The 22,801-nt window shown below is 40.8% G+C and overlaps 1 protein-coding gene across 2 annotated transcripts; it reads left to right on the plus strand.

Moving 5' to 3' along the window:
• The first annotated feature begins 1,706 nt into the window (after positions 1-1,706).
• mcoln1b (mucolipin TRP cation channel 1b) lies at positions 1,707-22,577 on the plus strand. 2 transcript variants are annotated; one of them, XM_086288373.1, is made up of 13 exons: positions 1,707-2,200; positions 11,491-11,738; positions 11,906-12,067; positions 13,711-13,867; positions 14,282-14,363; positions 14,472-14,568; positions 14,678-14,777; positions 14,874-14,980; positions 18,277-18,426; positions 18,562-18,663; positions 18,777-18,899; positions 19,421-19,627; positions 19,956-22,577. In XM_086288373.1, the coding sequence occupies exons 1-13, from the start codon at positions 2,158-2,160 to the stop codon at positions 20,088-20,090; spliced, it is 1,713 nt and encodes a 570-aa protein (XP_086144499.1). In that variant the 5' UTR covers positions 1,707-2,157; the 3' UTR covers positions 20,091-22,577. The 2 variants fall into 2 exon arrangements, with proteins under 2 accessions (XP_086144499.1, XP_086144501.1); XM_086288375.1 differs by lacking the exon at positions 1,707-2,200 and adding an exon at positions 3,528-5,404 and having other exon boundaries at positions 19,956-22,576.
• The last annotated feature ends 224 nt before the right edge of the window (positions 22,578-22,801 follow it).

Here is a 22,801-nt window from a genome sequence, read left to right on the forward strand (position 1 = left end):
CATGGGAAATTGTGTTCCAAATAAGCCATGCGGCATTAAATGCTACTGAGGAAAGCTCCGAGTATAGGTTTACAACTCATGCATTTGTGTCCCTTAATAAAAATATGAGAAGTATAAGTAAGAAGAGGAAATTGTGGTTGTTTGATTTAGTTTGGTTCTGGTGTTACCCAATATAACAAAGACATTTTGAATGCGGAAATCAGAAGTTGTGGTTGTGTGACTAGAGCTAGCATCCCTTTTGTTTCAGCCTGTATGCTAAAATAAGCTAACAGTCTGCTGACTGCTTCATATACAGACATGAGTGATATCTCTATACAGTGGCTTGCAAAAGTATTCGGCCCCCTTGAACTTTTCCACATTTTGTCACATCACAGCCACAAACATGAGTCAATTTTATTGGGATTCCACGTAAAAGACCAACATAAAGTGGTGCACACGTGAGAAGTGGAACAAAAATCATACATGATTCCGAACATTTTTTTTACAAATAAATAACTGAAAAGTGGGGTGTGTGTAATTATTCAGCCCCCTGAGTCAATACTTTGTAGAACCACCTTTTGCTGCAATTACAGCTGCTAGCCTTTTAGGGTATGTCTCTACCAGCTTTGCACATCTACAGACTGAAATCCTTTCCCATTCTTCTTTGCAAAACAGCTCCAGCTCAGTCAGATTAGATGGACAGCGTTTGTGAACAGCAGTTTTCAGATCTTGCCACAGATTCTCGATTGGATTTAGATCTGGACTTTGACTGGGCCATTCTAACACATGGACATGTTTTGTTTTAAACCATCCCATTGTTGCCCTGGCTTTATGTTTAGGGTCGTCGTGCTGCTGGAAGGTGAACCTCCGCCCCAGTCTCAAGTCTTTTGCAGACTCCAAGAGGTTTTCTTCCAAGATTGCCCTGTATTTGGCTCCATCCATCTTCCCATCAACTCTGACCAGCTTCCCTGTCCCTGCTGAAGAGAAGCACCCCCAGAGCATGATGCTGCCACCACCATATTTGACAGTGGGGATGGTGTGTTCAGAGTGATGTGCAGTGCTAGTTTTCCGCCACACATAGCGTTTTGCATTTTGGCCAAAAAGTTCCATTTTGGTCTCATCTGACCAGAGCACCTTCTTCCACATGTTTGCTGTGTCCCCCACATGGCTTGTGGCAAACTGCAAACGGGACGTCTTATGGTTTTCTGTTAACAATGGCTTTCTTCTTGCCACTCTTCCATAAAGGCCAACTTTGTGCAGTGCACGACTAATAGTTGTCCTATGGACAGATTCCCCCACCTGAGCTGTAGATCTCTGCAGCTCGTCCAGAGTCACCATGGGCCTCTTGGCTGCATTTCTGATCAGCGCTCTCCTTGTTCGGCCTGTGAGTTTAGGTGGACGGCCTTGTCTTGGTAGGTTTTCAGTTGTGCCATACTCCTTCCATTTCTGAATGATCGCTTGAACAGTGCTCCGTGGGATGATCAAGGCTTGGGAAATCTTTTTGTAGCCTAAGCCTGCTTTGAATTTCTCAATAACGTTATCCCTGACCTGTCTGGTGTGTTCTTTGGGCTTCATGGTGTTGTTGCTCCCAATATGCTCTTAGATAACCTCTGAGGCCTTCTTATTCTTCTTCTTTCATGTTTAACGGCAGCTTGCATCCAAAAATGTTGCATTACTGCCATCTCCTGGCTTTTAATCTTACTTCACTCCTGAATCCTCAGATCCTCTTTATGAGACCAGTATTTCTCAAAAAGCGAAAAAACCCTTTCCCTTCACCATGACTTAACTTATTAACTACTTGCGCAAACGTAAGTTCTCTTCAATAAACAATAATTATTTTATCCTAAGTCTTAATTAATAAAACTGTCATAAAACATTAAAAAAAAAAAAAAGAGTAATAACCGGAACATTAGCTCAACATTTGCCCTGAATTTTTTGGCGTTTGCGTCTTTAGTCTTCCCAGCAGCAATAGCTTACAGGCTAGGCATTAGTCACATGATGGAGTCACGTGGTCATAAGGAAGCGGCGATGTGTTTACCTATGTTTCATCCGCAGACTGCGACAGCAATCGTCTTTTATTTTACGATGTAAACAAATAATATGACCCCGCGTCTGCTCTCTACTCGCTTTTTATGAGTGTGATGTACCCTGCTCCTGTGCGAACGTGAACGCATCACCATGGCATCTTCTAGTTACACCTGCATCCAAGACAGCGCCACAGGTTTGGCAACATTCAGTCCTCTCTTTTATTATCTCTCTTCACCTGTATCACTCTTTATACCACGGATTGGTACGCATTTATTTGCTAGCATCATATTACGTTATTTTATTTTTCATGTATTTGTTTATTTATTTATTTTTAAAGAGGCGGGTCCATCTGTGAAAATTTGCTAAGGTGTGATATCGAACAATGAAAGAAACACGTCCGCTCCGTGTATTTATTCACAGGTGACTCGAGGCTCAAAGGATCATTCCGCCGATTTTGGACATTTAAAGTTTTATTTTTTATTTTTTTATTGTTTTGAAAATAAACGCTTTAAAGGTTTCCGCCTTGACATCTACAACCGGTGGTTCTTAAAATCATCACAGTTAGCGAGCCCAAGATGACGTCATCGAATAGCATGGACAGTTCAGCCATGTTTGTTTTGATGATAATTGAAGGAAATTGCCTTCCCGGGTTTCCTCCGTGGCGTGAGCGATAAGCAGAGTTCTGTCCTTTCCTTCTAAGATTCCTAATTATTTAAAGTAACACTCAGGTATGCCGTTCAGCGTGTTAGTACGAGCTCGGGAGCAGCTTGGGAGAACAAGAAAACAGAGACTGCTTTAGGTTGCCTTCCCAATCGACTCAAAGGTTTATTTGATACACAGCAGTTTATATAGATGAAAAAAGGTTCGTGTGTCAGCTTTCCCAGTTCAAACCGGTACAGACCAAATAAGGAAACGTCTTCCTGCCTTGTGAGCCAAGAAGTATCCTGTGTGTAGTTTATCAGTTCAGCTACAATTTATGATCATCCCAGCAAAATACACTCCTAGACATAGAATACAGAGTTCTTTCATCAGTGAATTCTGAAACAAACCACCTAGCCTTTAACGAGCCTTTTCCAGGAGATAAAGAAAAAAGGGAGGATGGGAGTAAGGAAGTGGTCTCATCTCTGTGGTGTTTTCGACCTTGGGGTACCAGCCTGTAAGTCTTACACATTAATTCTTGGGTCACAGAGAAAGAGAAAAACAACTAGTATATGGGCCTTATTGAGTAACAGTTTTCCTGTATGAAACAATATCCTGTAAATGCTTACCGTGGTATCAAAATATCATAACAGTTCTCCCCTTTTATCATGTAATGATAACATAGTATAAAGACAGAATGTAATAACATAATATAAAGATAAATCATAAATGTGAAACAAATCATAAATGTAACTAGTCCTTTGAGGAAGCTTAATATCAAAAATTCCGAGAGCGTATACATGGTATCACACAACAGACAATAATCATCAAAAACATGCTGCAACGGTTACCAAGGCTACAATTAGTTCCTTCCATCTTCCAAACGTGTCCTGTAGCCACTTATCTAGCCACTGACCGTGACCTGTATTGGCAATTAGTTCTATCTGCAATGCTTCAAGTTTATTCATAGCTTGTGTGAATGAACCGTTAGGAGCAGTATTATTGGGAATGAAAGTACAGCAAACATCAACGGTTACTAGACCACAGGTACCGGTCCAATTAACAGGTAAAGCTAATCTAAGGGTATTATTGCACAACCAATAAGCATGTGGGATTGGTCTAGTTAGGCGCGTGACCATGTGTGATTTAACTAACTCCCCCCAGTCAGTGTCATTTAATACACCGTCTGGGGGAACAATGATCGATTCTCTGCTCGAACTTGAACTGTGTGTGTGTTCCTCCAGATATGATACAACTTCAGCCATAGAGACAGCTAGCCATGTCTCATTACAGCGTGCACCTGGGGAGTCAGAGAAGAATGTATAGTTATCCTTTGTATAATCTATGTGTGTGTCTGGGCCAGTTAACTTTAGTCTGCGCAGACATATCATACTAGTATTAAAATGGAGAGGGATCTGTCCTAAGGGCAGTGAGGGCTTTAACCTATTCTTGGGGCGTTTCATTGGGGCGCAGGTCCCTGCGGTGTCATTAGATAACTTCAATAATTCGCCTAATGGAGTCTCAGGGTTAGTTGGTGTGTGTGTGTGTCTAAGTAGGCAGTCGAGAGGGCTCAGAGTCAACTGTAAAGTGTCTTTAAAGAGAGCATTATTTCCGCTGATTTTCTCTAGTCCCTCAGTGAGGGGGAAACCGGATATGGGGTATCCTACTATTACCTGTTCTGGATTAGCCTTTGAACAGACATAACAGTTACTGTTTCCTAAATCACGAGCGGCTGTTCTGGCATTTTCATACCAGGCGTTAGCTCCTGTTCTAGAGGGTGCATAAAATGGTTTATTAGTGGCGTCTATGTTGCTATTTACTGATTTTAGGGAGCGTGAGGAGTGCATTAAGTAGGTGTCTTGCAAAATGGAGCATGAGGTATAGTCAGCAAAATATGACCTGCAGAAATGTGAACATGGTTGCAGTTTACAATACAAAATAGCAAAGAGAAATCCTAAGGTTAATGCGATAGATATGATAAATAACCTAAATATATAAGACAATATATAAGAAAAACAGTTCTTCAGTTGTCTTCTGGCCTGGTCCCAGGTTCGAGAGACATTGAATAAGCGTCGTATGATGACAATGGGCATTTCATTTTCTCCATTATCAGGATGAAATGAGTCTGGCTTTATCAGGTTAGACATCATGTGGTACTTTTGGCTTTCTGTTCCTGCTGGATGTTTGAGTACCTTGTTGTTGTTCTTTCAGGCGTTGTGTGTTAATCAGTGATTGTGTGTGTATGTACTGGATCCGGGCGCTGGCTCGCCTGAGATGTCATCTACCCGTGTGTGTTTATTTGCTCTAGTTCCGGGCGCTGGCTCGCCGGAGATGTCGTCTGCTTGATCCGACGCCTGAGATGGTCCGATTGGGCTGGTCTTAACCCTGCTGGCATGAATCCACTGAGGTTGTCCGTCTGTGAGGATGCTGGTTCTTCGTCACTGCCAGTACAGTCTGGGGGCTGGAACACGCGCGGCCTCCCAGAGAGTCCTTGGTGTTAGTGGCTTCTCCAACATGCATCTCCTTGTCTCCACTGGTGGAACTGTGGAGGGGAAAGGCTGAGAGAGACAAACTTTCTGATAGTTATTATTCAGTTTTTCTACCAGGTTGTGAACATCAGTGGACAATGCAATATACATCACCTTCTACTAGCGGTGCCCCTCTGGAAGCTGACCATGGTGTTGGAAATAGTCTTATTTCAAATGGAAATAATTTGGTTACTGTAGATTGAGTCATTCTAATCTCACACAGGACTTGAGTAAGTAATTTGACCCAGGTCATTTAAAGTTTTAGCACACTTTTGAATTACTTCTAATGTGAATGAAGATCCTCTATCACTGTTAATCTGGTGAGGTATTCCGAATCTGGGTATTATTTCATTGCTCAACTTTTGACAGACTACTTCTGCAGTTTCTTTTGAGGTTGGATAAGCTTCTACTCATTTACTAAATTGATCCACTATTACCAGTAAGTACTTGATGCTTCCTTGTGCTGGCATATGTGTGAAATCAATTTGTAATGTATGAAATGGAAAATCTGGTTGTGGTAAATGCTGATGTTTTGCTTTTGAGCTACCTACATTAGTTCGCGCACATGTTAGACAGGTTGCTAATATGCTTTTTACTGCATGTGATGTTTTCTCAATTACAAATCTTAATTTTATTGCCCCTATTACCCCTCTTTGTCCGACATGACTCACACAGTGAAAATGTCGGGCAAGGACTGGCATCAGGGAATATGGGAGGGCAATCAAACCCTTAAGATTTTGTATAAGCCATCTCTGTCATCTAAGGTACAGTCATTATTCTCCCAATAGGTGTAATCACATGCAGAGGCTTGCTCTTGTATGAATTTTAAATCAACATTTGTGTCTAAATAGTCTGGGAGTGTAACAAGTGGCAGCTGTAGGGGCACAGATAATACTTCCTGCGGAGGTGGGAGCTGTGATGCAACTGCAGCCTTGGCTGTCACGTCTGCTAAGGCATTACCTGTTGCTTCGTCTGTGTCAGCTGTACTGTGTCCTTTCGTTTTTACAACTGCAACGGCCGATGGCAGCTGTATAGCCTGAAAAAGTCTTTGAACAAAATCAGAATTTAGCAATTTATTTTCCATCAGCAGATCTAAATCCTCTCTGTCTCCACAATGTGCCAAAGTCATGCACAACGCCAAATGCATAGCGGCTGTCTGTGTAAATCGTCACATGCTTATCCAAATGTAGCTCACAGGCGCGTATTAAAGCCATGAGCTCTGCTTTTTGTGCTGAGTGAAATGGTAATGAGTGAGCCTCTAGTATGATGTCAGGCACTGTTACCACTGAATAGCCACAAAGAAATGAGTTGTCATTCGGCCTTGAACAGGACCCGTCCACATAAACCGTGGCTGAGTCTGAGATAGGTGTTTGCTCTAAATCTGGACGTTGTGCTGTGGATTCCTGTATACGTGTCATGCAGTCATGAACGTCAAGCCTGTCTGAGCCATCCTGTCGGTCAGAAGAACACAGCATAGGATCAATAAATGTGAGATTTGCATATGTTGTTTAGTTATGTTTGCTAGAATGGTCGTGACCTGGTGATTGGTGTGTAGAATAGTGTCATGTGAGAGTGTGAGCTTCTCGCAGTCCCTTATCATGATAGAGCAAGCTGCTACTGCCCTCAGGCAGGCCGGCATTCCTGAACAATTCAGGCAGCACCTTTGAGTGGCGGAGGTCAGCACTCCCTGTAATGCATTGAAAGAGGCAGTCATTTCTGTGGACCACAGTATTCGAGGAGGCTTGTCTTTTTTTACAACAGTCACGCAATGTGGTCATGAAAAGAACAGTCTGGTATCCACTGTCTGCAATAGTTCACCATGCCTAAGAAGGACGACATTTCCTCCTGTGTAGTGGGACAAGGGACAGAGGTCACAGCTTTGACCCTGTCTGCAGTCATGGAACGTTTTCCGTGAGACAGTGTGAATCCCAAATATTGAACAGAAGTCTGACAATACTGCATTTTCTTTGCTGATGCTTTGTGGCCAGTCTTTTGGAGGTGCTGGAGAAGCATGTGTGTAGCAGTTTGACATAGTTTTTCACTTTCAGCACAGAGGAGGAGGTCATCCACATGTGGATCAGGGTGCAGCCCTGGAGGAGTGAAGCACCATAGAGAAAGCAGCAGAGCTGTCTATCATGCCTTGGGGCAAACGAGTCCAAGTGTACTGCTTATTTCTATGTGTGAATGCAAATAACGGCTGTGTGTCACAGGTACTGAGAAAAAGGAGCGGAGCATAAATCCACCACGGTAAAATGTGTATGCAATGCATGTCAATATGCTGTGAACATCTGAAACGAGAGGTGGCAGAGGAATGTTGACTGCATTAATTTGCCTTAAGTCTTGTATGAAACGCCATACGCCAGGTTTGTTAGGCTTTGGCACAGGATTGACAGGAGTGTGGGCTTTATTACTCCTGTAGTCAATAAATCTCCTATCATGACATCTAGGACTGCGGCTTTTTCGGCAGAAATGGGATGTTGCTTGACATATACTGCTTGTTGTGTTTTAATAAGTGTACGTGATAAAGTGTACAGTCAATAAATCCTATATCATTCTCACTTTTTGACCACAATGTCATATTCTGGTATTCAGCTGGCAACGTAAGTGCAGAAATAGTACAGTGGATAGGGTAGGTTAGATCTATGTGACGACATGGTGTAGTTATGTCATAAACTATGTCTGAGTTATGTGACAAAATCACTGTTTGACCTTCACTTGTGTGAGCAGTTATCATGTTGTTGAACAGTGTGAGAGAAACAAAAGTGTGGCTCCCAGTCATGGGATTACCTGTTAGTGGCGTCTGTACACGTTTTTTTTTTTGGCACAGTGTGTGACATAGAGTACCGGACAAAAAGGATGTTGAGTTCATTCTCTGCTGAGGGTCCAGCTGACACAGAGGATGTTCCTTCTCCATCATGTCGGTACATAGGGCAGAGAAAACATAAGCTGTTATCAGTGTCAGCAAACACTTCACCCTTTGTGTTAAATTAAATACACAAATTCATTTTTGCTTTGGGTGTCTGCGGCTGCTGGAAAACTGAGCTAAATTTGCACCTCTAGCTTGTCCAACAGTGCATAAAGCGTTTTATGAATACTAGGATGGATTCATCAGGCTTCTGTTTACACATAGTTACTGCATTTAAGTCAATTTTGTCTCTGGACATTGTTAGCAGGAATTTCTTTAGATTCTTAAAGAAATCGGCGACTTTGTCATTATTTACCCTCCTTTTGTCCATAGCGGTAACATTTGATGCATCACGTCGCGGCATTCTATCATATATTTTCTACAGGACTTTTTAAGCAGACTACTTTTCTTATCACAAATGATATTCAACATTTCTACTGACCTGTTTTCTGGCGATAATCGTTCGGGATAAGGCTCCGAAAAGAAATTAGAATGCATTGAACTTCTTAAGTTGTAAACAAAGTCAGTCACATAAGCACTCCTGCATGTTCTGGATACGTGATCATGGACGTCTTCACCGATTCGCGGACGTAGGTTACACGTAACCGGAAATGGGAGTTGTACTGAGCCGTTATTTGAGACTTTATTTTGTATTTTATTAATTTTTGGTTTTACAGGTACTTTAGATTTTTTATCGGACCTGTCTGTGGTCTTTGAATAATTCTGACCCATGTTCAGTGATTTCCAGAGGGGTTTACACGCTAGGAGGATTTTTATGTTAGTGTTTTCGCTGCGGCACAGCTGAGGTCACTTTAAATTTATTGCTAGCAATTTTGTTTGTGTGAGCAACTCTCACTTAGCGAGCAACTTCTCGCTTAACGAGCAACTTCTCGTAAAACAACAGGCAACTTCCTGTGTCTTTCTGCTTTTAATTTACTGCTTTTAACCCTTGTATGGTAATCGGGTCTGTGAGACCCGTTTTCAGTTTTCTTTCGTTTTTTTTTTTTTTTTTTTTTTAACAAAATTAAATTTAATTATTTACTAGCTTTCTGTGAGTGAGCAACTTCTCACTTCTTAACGTACGTTTCAAGATAACAGGCAACTCCCTGTGTCACTCTTTGGTGAGCAACTTCTCACTTAACGAGAAGTATTTAAGACAACAGGCAACTTTCTGTGTCACTTTTCTAAGTGAGCAACTTCTCACTTTTTAACGTACGTTTAATTAAACAATTAATTATTATTATTTTTTTAAACAAAATTAAAATATTCAAGACAACAGGCAACTTCCTGTGTCCACCAACACCACACAAGGGTTAATTTACTTTATTCGGGGACTGAGGAAGTCGTCAGTGTATCTCTCTGGATCACTAAGTGAAACTTCGTCAGCATATCCCGTTTCTTTATGGATCAATCACTGAGAGAGGTATAATAGGTCTTTATATAAATATGAAAGACACATATTTACCTTCTGTCAGGGATCCCACTTCTGACACCAAGATTGAAGGAAATTGCCTTCCCGGGTTTCCTCCGTGGCGTGAGCGATAAGCAGAGTTCTGTCCTTTCCTTCTAAGATTCCTAATTATTTAAAGTAACACTCAGGTATGCCGTTCAGCGTGTTAGTACGAGCTCGGGAGCAGCTTGGGAGAACAAGAAAACAGAGACTGCTTTAGGTTGCCTTCCCAATCGACTCAAAGGTTTATTTGATACACAGCAGTTTATATAGATGAAAAAAGGTTCGTGTGTCAGCTTTCCCAGTTCAAACCGGTACAGACCAAATAAGGAAACGTCTTCCTGCCTTGTGAGCCAAGAAGTATCCTGTGTGTAGTTTATCAGTTCAGCTACAATTTATGATCATCCCAGCAAAATACACTCCTAGACATAGAATACAGAGTTCTTTCATCAGTGAATTCTGAAACAAACCACCTAGCCTTTAACGAGCCTTTTCCAGGAGATAAAGAAAAAAGGGAGGATGGGAGTAAGGAAGTGGTCTCATCTCTGTGGTGTTTTCGACCTTGGGGTACCAGCCTGTAAGTCTTACACATTAATTCTTGGGTCACAGAGAAAGAGAAAAACAACTAGTATATGGGCCTTATTGAGTAACAGTTTTCCTGTATGAAACAATATCCTGTAAATGCTTACCGTGGTATCAAAATATCATAACAATAATCACATAAAAATCTTTCTACAGTCAAGCAATTTATAAAATTCTATTAAGAGACCCAGCAGGATAATTCGAATTTTTTTTTTTTTTATCTTATTTCGACTTTGGGGGAATTGCCATTCAGATACAGTATAAATACTGCCTGTCTGTCAGTCTAGTTGAGAACATGCAGTTGCAATCAGGAGAAGACTGCTGACTTGACAGGCTTCCCTCTATGCCAGCAGGATGAGCCACAGACAGCTATTTTTGCTGTTCACAGAATGCATGTTGATAAAAGTTGAGGAAGGAAAATAAAATGTCCACAAGCAACAGGGGTGACTGCAACCTTGAGAAAAGTCAATTCAAGGACTTGGCAGAGAACGGAGCTGCAAGTGTCACGTTCCTGATGTCAGACCGCTCCTGAACCAGAGATAATGTCAGAAGAGCTTACCTGGGGCACAGAACCCAAGGTGTTTGAAGTCTAGTGTGACATTTCCACAGTCTGTGGTGACTTGGGGTGCCATGTCATCTGCTGGAGTGGAGCACTTCATGCTTCTGACTGCCAAGCTTTATGGAGATGCCAATTTCCTTTTCTAGCAGGGTGCCAGTGGGTCCAAAACTACTACCAAATGGCATTTAGACACGTGCTTAATTAGCAAACCAATTCACCTGATCTGAAGGCCGCACAGAATCTGTGAGGTACTGTTTAGACGGAGATGAGAAACACTTGACCCCAAACACAGACGAGCTGAAGGCAACTATCAAAGCAACCTGAGCTGCAGTGACACGTCAGCAGTGTCAAAAGCTGATCGCCTCCATGCCACAGTAATTCATTATGAAGAACCAAAGAAGGATTCATTGTATAAATAAACATGCTTTTCAGAACCTGGGCTTTTATCTGTTGTAAACTCTTTTTTATTTAATGATTTTATGTAATATAATCATTAAGATACTGGATTTTTGTTTTTCAGGAGCTACAAGTGGTAATCTTGGATCATGCTTGGATCATTTTTGAGCATTTACACATTTAAACATGAAAGTTATCCGCCAGCGTTAGCTTGGTTATACTAAGCTGTGAAATTGCACCACATACAGGCAGGGAGACCAGCTAACACTGCTAAGTAACAGAATTAAAGACACTCTCCAACCACTTTTCCAGGATAAAAGGGGTTAATTCAAATTGTCACTTGTTAGTAACCCAGCAATGTATAATGTCTTGAGTACCTCTTTAATGCTGAGCTTCTTTCCAAAATGAATGATTTTATTAACAGAGAAGGACAAGCTGCTCTCCTCCGTATCAGGCTATGGCTCCCAGGATCTTCTTGGAAGTGGCAGCTCCCGCCCTCCTACCCTGGTGGGCTCCAAGCTCCTCCAGCAGGAGGAAGAAGGAGAGGAGGAGGCCCTGAGGAGGAAACTCAAGTATTTCTTCATGAGCCCTTGTGACAAGTATCATGCAAAGGGGCGCAAGCCTTTCAAACTTGGCCTGCAGCTGCTGAAAATCATCATTGTGACTGTGCAGGTGGATACAGCCCTTTGATTTAACATGAATACTCTGTAGGCTCAGAATGCAAATACCCGATCATGTCCTGTGTTTTATTCTAACTGTGCAGCGACTGCTTCTCTGCATTTGCCCGAGTGTTTCAGCTCATTTGTCTTGTGCCTGTGCTCTCTGGCTCTGTCTATTAGTTGGTGATGTTTGGACTGAGTAACCAGATGGTTGTGACGTTTCAAGAGGAAAACACAGCGGCATTCAAGCACCTTTTCCTGAAGGGCTACAAGGACAAGAATCCCCACGCTGTCCACACACAGATGGAGATGTACAGCCACATCAACTTTACCATAGAGCAGGTAGCCTGCTAATAACCATTTTAAGAGACATTTTGAGATCTCTTGATTTATTATTATGACCAGAATTTTGTTTAATATGATTTTTTTAATGATTTTTTTAAGCCATGCATACATTAGATATGCTTGATATTAATAAGTGTTTTTTCATGGTATTATTACTTACAATGGACCCTAATATACTGTTGTAACACTGACTGCAGATTTCCACTCCACACAAAAACCCAACAAAACAAAGGTCAATCAGAGGCTTGAGGGGAAAACAGGACTACTGCAAAGCTAGCTGAGCTATTATCTTTAGCAGTTGTATTGTTTACAATGTTTACTAGCTTAGCTTAGAATTGAGTGTGTGAATAAGCGCAGAAACACAGACTGCAAATGACGTCTGTTTGTCTGCATTTGCAGACAATGAAGAAGTGGATGTAGTAGTTAGATGGAAAAAGTTGCTGCTGTAGGTTATGCACAGTAACAGATGTGGGTGGGGGGAAGTCAGTCCAATAGAGTATCCCAATATTTTTGACATTGATCACTACAGGAACACCAAATATTGAGATTTTATTAAATACATTAAAATAGTCTACGAGCGAGAAGGCTCATCTCATGCGCCACCATCCTGAGATGTTGTTAGCCAAGCAAACTTACATTAAATGGGCTCAACTGAAAAACCATCCAACACTGAACACACTCAGCTTGTTAAAGCTACCTCCTAATTAAGAGCAAGCTAATGGCTCAGTCACATGACCACAAATAGGAAAGCAACCTCCTTGCATCCATAAAAAAAGCAGCGGCTGCCTGGTGATTGTATAGATTTTTTTCACATTCTGCAACTGATTGCACAGGTCGCCCAACAGGAGGCAACCTTTCTGCAAACAGTTTCAGTCTTACTTGGACTGACTGCAGTCACTCTCAGAGAGATCATTGGAAGTTTGCAAATAACTGCTGTCTAATTTATAAAAGCAGAAATGTTGCCAACATGTTGCCATCAGTCTGAATGACTCTTTGTCAATGAAAACAACTCAAGTGGGCTTGACTCAACTGGTTGGCAGCTGGTTGTATTGTGGTTATATTCCTGTAGAACAGGAACATTACTGAGCGCAGTTAAATATACATTCCTGTTAAATGTGAATTTCTGTTTATGTAGACAGCAACAGATGCGATTTCAGAGAATTTATCACAGTTATTTGGTGTATTACCAGAAACACTTTGCATGCAATTGCAGATTGAATCTTATGGCAACATTAATGCAGGTTTTAGTGACAGTGCTTGTAATCTCAAATTAAAGTAAAATAACTTCATTGTATTCTGTAAAAAAAGATATTGACAAAGTTCAACTTGGTGATAAATCGTAACATATCTTATTCCATACCAAGCACATAACACAAAGTTAATAAATGTGATAAAAATGCAATAATATTTTATCGGAATTATATCAAATCTTGGGGTGTCTGGTGATTTCCACCTCTAGTAATTGAGACATATTTCTGGAAAGAGATGCCGCTATCGTGTTGCCATCCTGACTGAACAGCGTTCTTTTTAGTGAGAGCTTCATTGTTAATTTCTGAACGTGAAAAGTTTAACATCGCATAAAGGAGACAGATGTTTTCTCGAGCTTAATTCCACCTCTCGGCTTCTCTTTCCCTCTTCAGTACTTGGCTCTACCTCAGATCTCACTGGGACGGTACGCTTATGTGCCGGGTGTCGGCGTTAACGGAAGCGCGCTCTCCCTCTGTCAGAGGTACTTTAGGAGGGGCACCATTGACCCCGTCAATGACACGTTTGACATCGACCCACATGTTGTCACAGGTAGGATAATCCTTCTTTTGATTTTGTTTTTCTTTATGTTTTAAAGTCTACTTGTTTGTTACACGTCTGTCTGCACATTCTTCAAGTGCCAGTATTTCCCTTAAGGAACCAATAGTGTCAGTGAGTCACTGTGTTATTGCTCCAGTGCCCTGCAACTGTGCCCTACTTTTAAAGACTTGAGTCCTGTAATGAAAAACACAGACCTTTTTTTTTTCCACTTTAGTAGCAAAAATACTGTGTCCGGTCCTGGGAAAGGGGTTATTTGCGCACATCTGCTGATTTGGCAGATGGCTATGGCTAATGCATGATAATTGTAGTGGTAAAAATAAACCGTGGTGTGGCATTCATGTGATATGGAAAAAATCATGTATGACTTAGTTCCTCTTTTGCTATTTCTGATTTTCCTTTTTCCAGATTGTATTGGACTGGACCCACTGACGTACAGCGCTGCTCCAGGAAACAGTGACTACAAGAATTTCACTCTCCTGTTTTACAAGTTAGAGACTCTGTTATGTTTGTGTGTTTTGGTATTAAAGAGGTATTGCTTTTCTTTGCAATGTGAATTCTGCACATTGAATCCTCAGCATGTCTCTTTCCTCCCCAGGCTGATCAATGTCACCATTGACTTCCAGCTGAAGGCCATCAACATTCAGACCATTATAAATAATGAAATCCCGGACTGCTACACCTTTGCTATCACAGTGAGCTCCTCTATGATCTCAAATTCAGTCAACATCCCACAGAATAGAAAAACTAAAAATGTTGTTTTTTACATGCTAATTGTTACGTGGTTCATGCTTTTGTCGTCAGATTGTGATGGATAACAGGGCGCACAGCGGTAAAGTTACGATCAGTCTTCAGAACCGTGCCTCCATTAAGGAGTGTAAAGACCCTAATGTGACTGGACGTGGTGAGTGACTGGTGGTTAGGGGTGATATTTATTTACCTGCCGCTTCATTTATTTTAATTGCCTTTGATCCCTTTTATTTCTGTCCTCTTTTTTCAGCCGAGAATTATGCGCAGGAGTTCTTTGATGTGCTGGTGGCCATCGTCTGCGTGCTGTCCTTGCTGCTGTGTGGACGCTCCATCCTCAGAGGCATCCTCCTGCAGCATGTAAGAAAACTGGCCAATAATTTCTGTATTTTTTTGTTTTTGTGATGTTAGCCTATGAAATGTATATTTTGAAATGGATATTGCACATAGCACGACTGACATTGCCTTTTTGAAGCCTTGGGTTTGGCATTTTGGCTGTCTCAATGTTTGCCTCTTTTGGGCGTGAGAACATATAATCTTACTTGGACAGGAGAACAGAGTGATAGGTTATCAGTCAACATTAGCTAGCTTGGATACCAAGATGCATCCATAGACTGCATGGGCCCTTTGCACACACACAAATACCTGTTAAATAGTGTTCAATGACCTACAAAAGTGGAGCTCAGATAAGGACAGGCTGTTTGTGTATGTAACCGCACAGTAATGCACGACCACCATGAACACAAAAAAGGAAGTGAAGCCTGGTCAAAAGAACCTTCCTGCCAGACTGTCTAGCTTTTTTAATAATGCATACATTAAGTCTTAATACAATTTACAGTACTGAGTCTTGTCTCTTACAGCAAAAGTCTATTTTTATTTATATTTTGCTTTCAAGGAGACAGACTAGTAGTTTTGAACGATAGTTCTCAAGGATTTCTTTCTTCTTTGGACATTCGCTGATTTTTCACTTCTTTTTAGTTCCGTCCTTGTACCTGACCATTTTAAGAGTTTTTTTTTTCTTTGTTAAGAAATACTGACCTATGAGAAAGTCAAGGGATGAGCAGGTGTTGTCTCTGCACACCAAAAAACTGTTTGTTCCAATTTCTTTAGCTGAGTCTATGAAAAATATCACAGTTTTGTGATGAACACAAAACCATATTTTTATATCAACAAGGTGATTCCCGGAGATCTATTAGTGGAAAACGTTCCCTATCTTGGCATGCTGTGCAGTCACTTAAAACACTGAGGAAACTGGACAAGTGGAAGACAAAAAGGGAAGTATCAGGCCTAAAAACCTGTCTACAGCAGCTCAACAGTATCTGAAAATCGTGTCTTAACCTCCTAAGACCTGAACTCTTTCATGGCATGTATTTTCAGTTTCTCTTTGCTATTTGGGCTGATTGGAACCTGATGAATGTAAAAACAAAGAATTACCGGGGGGGGGGGGGGTTGTTTTTGTTTTTTACCTGATTTTTGTTTCTGAGAAAAATGAGTTTCACATAAGAGGACATTTGCTTTAGATTTTGATAGAACAGTGGCAGTGTCTTTTATCCTGTCTTCCTTCTCTCACCCCAACCGGTCGCAGCAGATGGCCGCCCCTCCCTGAGCCTGGTTCTGCCGGAGGTTTCTTCCTGTTAAAAGGGAGTTTTTCCTTCCCACTGTTGCCAAAGTGCTTGCTCATAGGGGGTCATATGATTGTTGGGTTTTTCTCTGTATCTATGAAGCGCCTTGAGGCGACTTTTGTTGTGATTTGACGCTATATAAATAAAATTGAATTGAATTGAATTGAATAGTGTACTCGTAAGTGGATATCAGGCCGTTGTAGAGCAAAATTTAATACTTTGGTCTAGACAACCCAAAATGTGATATCCGCATATGTGGACGCCAGGTCCTAGGAGGTTACGAAGTATGAAAAAATTCCAGCACAGACCTTCCACAGTACCTGAGAGATGCATCAGGTCTTTTATCCAAATTTGAAAATTTTGGTTCAAATGCTCATCAGTATGTACAAAGGAGGTCAGGAGAGAGGTACAACAATGAGTCTCTACAACTGTAAAGCATGGTGGAGGCTCTGCCCTGGTTTGGGCTGCATGTCAGCCAGTGATGTTGGATATCTCATCAAAAACCGATGAAATTACGAACATAGAAAAGTGACATCATCATCATATTTTGATCCGCCATTGTTAAAGCATCTGATTGGCAACAGCTTCATTGTTCAGTATGACAAAGATCCCAAACACGCTGCTAGTGTAGCATACCTGGTCATACATGGTCATACCATTGGCTTATCTACTCTATTTCCATGTATGTTTGCACATGTTTCAATAAAGTTTTGCACCTATTTTACTCACAAAATATAAACCAAAAAAAAGAGGGGTGACTCAAGACTTTAGCACAGTAATGGAAATGGGTGAGATATTTCCAAATTTAGGAGGAAAATATGCTACAGAGACCAAAAGGAGGCTGTAAAAAGTTTCACTTCTCCTCTGATGTCTTTCAAAATGGGACCCCAAGTGGACTGACTGCTTGAAGTTGCAACTTTTGTTGAGGTACTAATTAAGAGTCTGCATTGCACTCGTACACTTTATGGATAACTTAGCACTTCTCCCTCTCAGGCCCCTCTGGCCTGGTGTTGGCCAGAGGGGCCGATGGCGCGATATGGCAGCCTCGCTTCTGTCAGTCTGCCCCAGGGCAGCTGTGGCTACAACTGTAGCTGCCTCCACCAGTGTGTGAATGTGAGAGTGAATGAATAGTGGTATTGTAAAGCGCTTTGGGTGCCTTGAAAAGCGCTATATAAATCCAATCCATTATTATTATTATTATTATCCAAATACAATCGCATTGGTTACATTAAAGCCTCAAATCGGAGTCTAAAACCAGTGGGTGAAACACATCTTTCACAGTGTCTGTGGAAGTGAACCCCTTTTACAGTCAGCCTTAAGTGTCATTTGGGGAACTGTAGTTTCTTATGGTGTCATATTAACAACCAAATGAGGACACATAAAAAATATTGCCAAGAGCAGATGTCCCTAATATGGCCATCTCAGGTACACAGCACTACCTGTGAGCACATAAGCCCCGCCCACCTGCTGTTAAGATCTTCTGTTTTTCACAGGCAGCCAATCAGAAGAAAGTTGGCTTAAAGGTGGAAGCAAAAAAGTTTCAGTGGATGAACTGAAGTGCTGCAAAGAGACCCAGGATGAGATGAATTGTTCTGAACAGCAAATCGTGCAAAATGAAAACCTCAGAAAAAAAAATATCGAGCCGCAAATGAGCTTTCAAATCTTTATCATTACATTTCTCAAGGGTGCAGTGTATCAAGTTAGTCATCATGCGTGAAATGTGATTACAGAAGTTCCGATTTTTGCTTGCCACCGTGAAAGATGAGGCTGGTCTGCACTGCTCGCTCTGCTGGATTGTCATTTTTCTAAGCGCTTGCCTGGAGGCCGTGGCGCTAATGAGATCACAGCAAAACTTACATCCTGCAATACAAACACTGTTGCCCCCTGATGCCATATATTCAACACATATAATTTCATAATGATAAGTCACGCAGGCAAAGAGAAGTAGTTAAATGCCTTTCACGGTCTCCCAGTTTTCCGGTTGTGTGTATCACATTTAAAGCCCCATTGATCATCTCCCATCTCCTTACCCAGGAGTACGTGCAGTTTTTCAATCACAAACTGGGCCGCAGCGTGAGCTGGGGAGACAGGATGGAGTTCATCAACGGCTGGTACATTCTGCTCATCGTCAGTGACACGTTCACCATCATCGGCAGCTTCATCAAAATTGGGATAGAGTCCAAGGTAACAAGATGTGAGAGGGTGTGCAGCTTTGTGCACACTGTAAAAGAAGCTTCTTTTTTTATTCACCTACTGAGATGTAAAATTCCCAGTTTTCAGTAAGTTATGATAAGTAATGATGTCTTCCTTGTGATGCAGAATCTGTCATCATATGATGTTTGTGGGATCTTGCTGGGAACATCCACTCTGCTGGTGTGGGTGGGAGTCATCCGCTACCTCAGCTTCTTTCAGAAATACAATGTATGTCAAGCACACACACACAAATATGGAAAATATTATTTAACACAATTTTTTTTTATATAATATTTTAAAATGTATTTACAGTTAGTTAATTTGGTCTCTTTCTCCCACAGATCCTGATTGTGACTCTAAGAGCTGCTTTTCCCAATGTCATCCGCTTCTGCTGCTGTGCGGCCGCCATTTATTTGGGATATTGCTTCTGTGGCTGGATAGTGCTGGGGCCCTACCATGCAAAGGTAATGCACGGACACACAGCTGTGTCTCTAAGGAGGAGTGAGCAGGCGTGAGTCACTCAGAGCAGAATTGCATGTCAGAGCATCCTAATTATGATAAACTGCCTCCCAGCATGTCATTTTTTAGCTATGTATAATTAATGGGAGGAGAAAATTGATAGTTATTAAATATGAATCAGGCAGCATTTTGTTAGGATATTGCTTTTTGCATGCAAGCAAAATAATGTAATCAATTCTGGTGGAAATATATGGAGGGCCAGCTTTCCTGAAATTAAAAACAAAATGAATAAAATGAAATAATTAAATGACTCAATAAAAAAATAAATATGCTAATATGTGCATCAAAAATACCGTACATTACCTAATTCAATGAATGTGAAATTAATTGATATTTGCCTTTCACACAGAAACATTCTCTAGAAGTCAATTTTGTAGTCCGTGCCAAAAAGATAAATAAAAACACTGAAAGACTGCAAAACTTTCTTTTTTAAATGATTGTGCTAACTTGGACTCCATGTATCCAGTTTCGCTCCCTGTCCATGGTGTCAGAGTGCCTGTTTTCTCTGATCAATGGAGACGACATGTTTGTAACATTCGCTGAGATGGAGCACAGCAGCACGCTGGTGTGGACCTTCAGCCAGATCTACCTTTACACCTTCATCTCCCTCTTCATCTACATGGTGCTGTCACTCTTCATCGCACTCATCACCGGAGCTTATGACACCATCATGGTACAGTTGCTGCTTTGTTTCTTTATTATACTGTTGGGTGGTGGTTTGAGTGCTTTTTCTAATCATATGAATTGGGTTACAGAAATGCTAAAATCTAAAAACAAAATTTTTTCCCATCAACGTCTCCTCTACTAATTTCCCAGTGCCAATCTGCTAAATCAAGATAATGATCATACTTATTGGTTAATACTGGTAAATGTGATCCGACATTAATGCAGGATACTTGTGCAGTTATGTATTGATTTATTTTTACCGATAAATACGGGGACTTTATTTAGTAAGTGACAATAGCAGTTTGAAAATTTGCAGCTTTTTTGTCTTCTTGCAGGCCCAAACACAGGAGCAGGCACACATCACAGATCTACATGCATTCATTGCACAGTGCACGGACACGCCCAGTTCTGGCAAGTTCCGTGCACCCGAAGCCTCATCATGCTCCTTCCTCTGCTGCTGTGAGTGGTGAGGACAGTGACCTAGTAGAAGCACAGAGGGAGTAAGCAGTGTGTACATTGAAGGACATGGGAGTCTTTCTTTCCCTCCATCTTTAAAGCACCATATTTCCACTCCAGTAGCTGACTGCTATTCCACTCCTTTTTCCAGACACCCAGCAAAGAGGGACGATTAATGTCTTGAAGCAGAACTGAGTGACCTTGGACTACTTTGTCCCCTGCTGACCCTGTTTGAATTTTGCATTTTAATTTGTGCTGGAACGGTAGATTGCACTGAACACTTAAAGGCCCAATTACCTGCTTCAGCTTTTGTACTGTACTGTATGAATAATTTATTGTCTTTCTGACTTGTCAGGTTGGTCAGGCTTTGATGGCTAGAAGCATAATGTCGGTAAACAAAGGCTGGACACCGGGTCTGTCGGGTCAAATTAGGATGCATTTTCGCTTGAATGACCAACCATTTACAGGGTTTTCATGATCATTTTATTGTTCGCATGGCTACTTAGGCAAAAGGATTTTCATACGTCTTGATTATGTAAATATATGTATGTCTTGTGGAATTTAGGCATAAGGGTGAAGTCAGGCAAACTGGAAAAAAAAAAGATTGATCATTAACTGCAGTACATGTGCTTTGGCTAACAGTCAAGGCCATTCTTTCACTCCAGTTCAGTTTGCTTGCTCCTCATCTCCATTGTTCACGTCCTCCTGTGACTGGAAGGAGATGATAGCCGTGTGAGGAAGGACAAGCCCTACGGCCAACCGGCTAGTCATCAATATGTATGAGCCGTTTTCGCTATAAGGTGGCAGGTGTAGGTCTGTGCTAATGCACTGCAAGGCAGGGTGTGCTTTGCTAGAACATGTGAGGTTAATGTGCTGCCTTACAAACACACAGTAACTACTGAAGATGATAAATAATTTTATGCCTTTTTATGTTAATTGGTAGTAGACCTTTTTCACAGCAGCCTTTTAGCAATGAAATATGTAAATGTAGGCGTTGTCTAATGACATCAGTGATTTTTTTTCCCCCTTAATACCTGCATTTATGTTTATATTTAATGTCAGAATGGCTGCACTAAAAAAATCTTTAAATTTGTTGTAGCTGTTAGACTAAGAAAAAAATGAAGGAAAAAAATGAAGGAGACTATTCAGTACCCAAATGAATTTTTGATTCCCCTTCCCTCTCTTGTTCTTTTCAGCCAGTGACTTTTAATGGTTTAAAAATACATTCAAATGTTTCATTTAAATGTAGCTTAACCATGTGATCTCACAGGAATTGCTCTGGTTCTGTTTACTGCTACTCTGCTAAGCTAGGCTAATTTTGTTTTAGCAGCATTTGTTTAGCGGGTAATGTTTTCTCACCCCTCCCCATTACAGTATTGACTTATTTTTGTATAGTTCAGTTACTAAGATGCCTGAATATCAAAACTGAATTTTCATTTTCTTGTAAATGAGAAGAAGTTGGCTAAATTTGCTTTAACTAAGGCAGTTTTGGCTAGTAGCTTTTATAGCTACGTTACAGTCACAAGACTTTGGTTTTAACTGTTCTTGTTCATTTTTACTCTTTCCCCCCTCATTTCTTTCCTAATTACACAGCTGTACAGTATAACAATATTACAGGGAAAATCTCCAAAAGTCAAATGCCAGTCCAAAAATCTTCCTTTCTAATATTTCTTGAAATATATAGCTAATACTTTTTGTCTTTGTATGCTAGTTTGGATTGTAAGCAGCATAGTTGTGTCTCTATTTTAAATAATGGTTCACTTAGACTCTGTCTGTTGAAGCTATGTGGGAAATGGCTCCATTATTTTATTCATGAATGGATAAGGACATCTCTTGAAGTACCTATATAAACTTGAAGTAGTGGTGAAGATGCAGTATGCTGCATAGGGTGATATGAACGGCTTTCAGTGCACAAAAACTGGATCAGAACAACAGTAACAAGGGGTTTTTGAAATGCAACAGATATCTGGCATTTGTATTATTTTTAATGTAAACTTGTTTGTTTTCTTTGATATTGTTTACAATTATAAAGAGGGGTTTTTTTTAAATGGCATTTCTGCAGACGTATTTATTTCCTCTTAATTAAAGACCGATGCACAACTTAGAATAGTGATATAATGTGCCACATAGGAGTTGTATATCACAGTGGAACAATGCACTATAAATGGAACATGTTTGTTAGTGTTCTCCTGACACTTGTAGAAAAGCTCTTTAAGTCTGTTTTGATTTAATGGGAACAGCTGTGCACTGTGTTTATTTGGCTGCTTTTTTTTCATGCTGTCTTAATTATTTTTTACCTAATTTTGAGAAAGTGCAAGATTGCCAGTCTGAGGAATTTGTACAGGTTTTTACTTTCTTTTTTGTGAAGATGGTGTCTTCTGAACGCAAAATAAAAAAGAATATAAAAAATGTCGTGGCTCGGTCAGCACTGATGACATCTCTTGGACTAATCCTAAATAAATTGGGCAATTTATGTGAATGAAAACAAATAACACAATATTTTCTTTTCAAAATGTCTGAAACTTAGCAGCTGCAAAGTTTAAAAAATAAACACTTGCACTGCAGTCTGATGAACTTGTGCTGTGTTGTGGTAGTCTGGCACCACTAGAGGGAGAGAGCAGGCTCTTGTCTGAAGCCAACTGCCAACCAGTCACAGGAAATCTATGCAATACGAAGCAATAAGGAAGTAACAGGAAGCCAAAACACAGGCACTTTGGTGGACAAG

The sequence above is a fragment of the Aulonocara sp. 'chitande type north' Nkhata Bay genome, linkage group LG4 (assembly GCF_057382095.1).
Source record: "Aulonocara sp. 'chitande type north' Nkhata Bay isolate Kocher_YH1m ecotype deep benthic linkage group LG4, A_spYH_male_GT1.1, whole genome shotgun sequence".
NCBI lineage: Eukaryota > Metazoa > Chordata > Actinopteri > Cichliformes > Cichlidae > Aulonocara > Aulonocara sp. 'chitande type north' Nkhata Bay.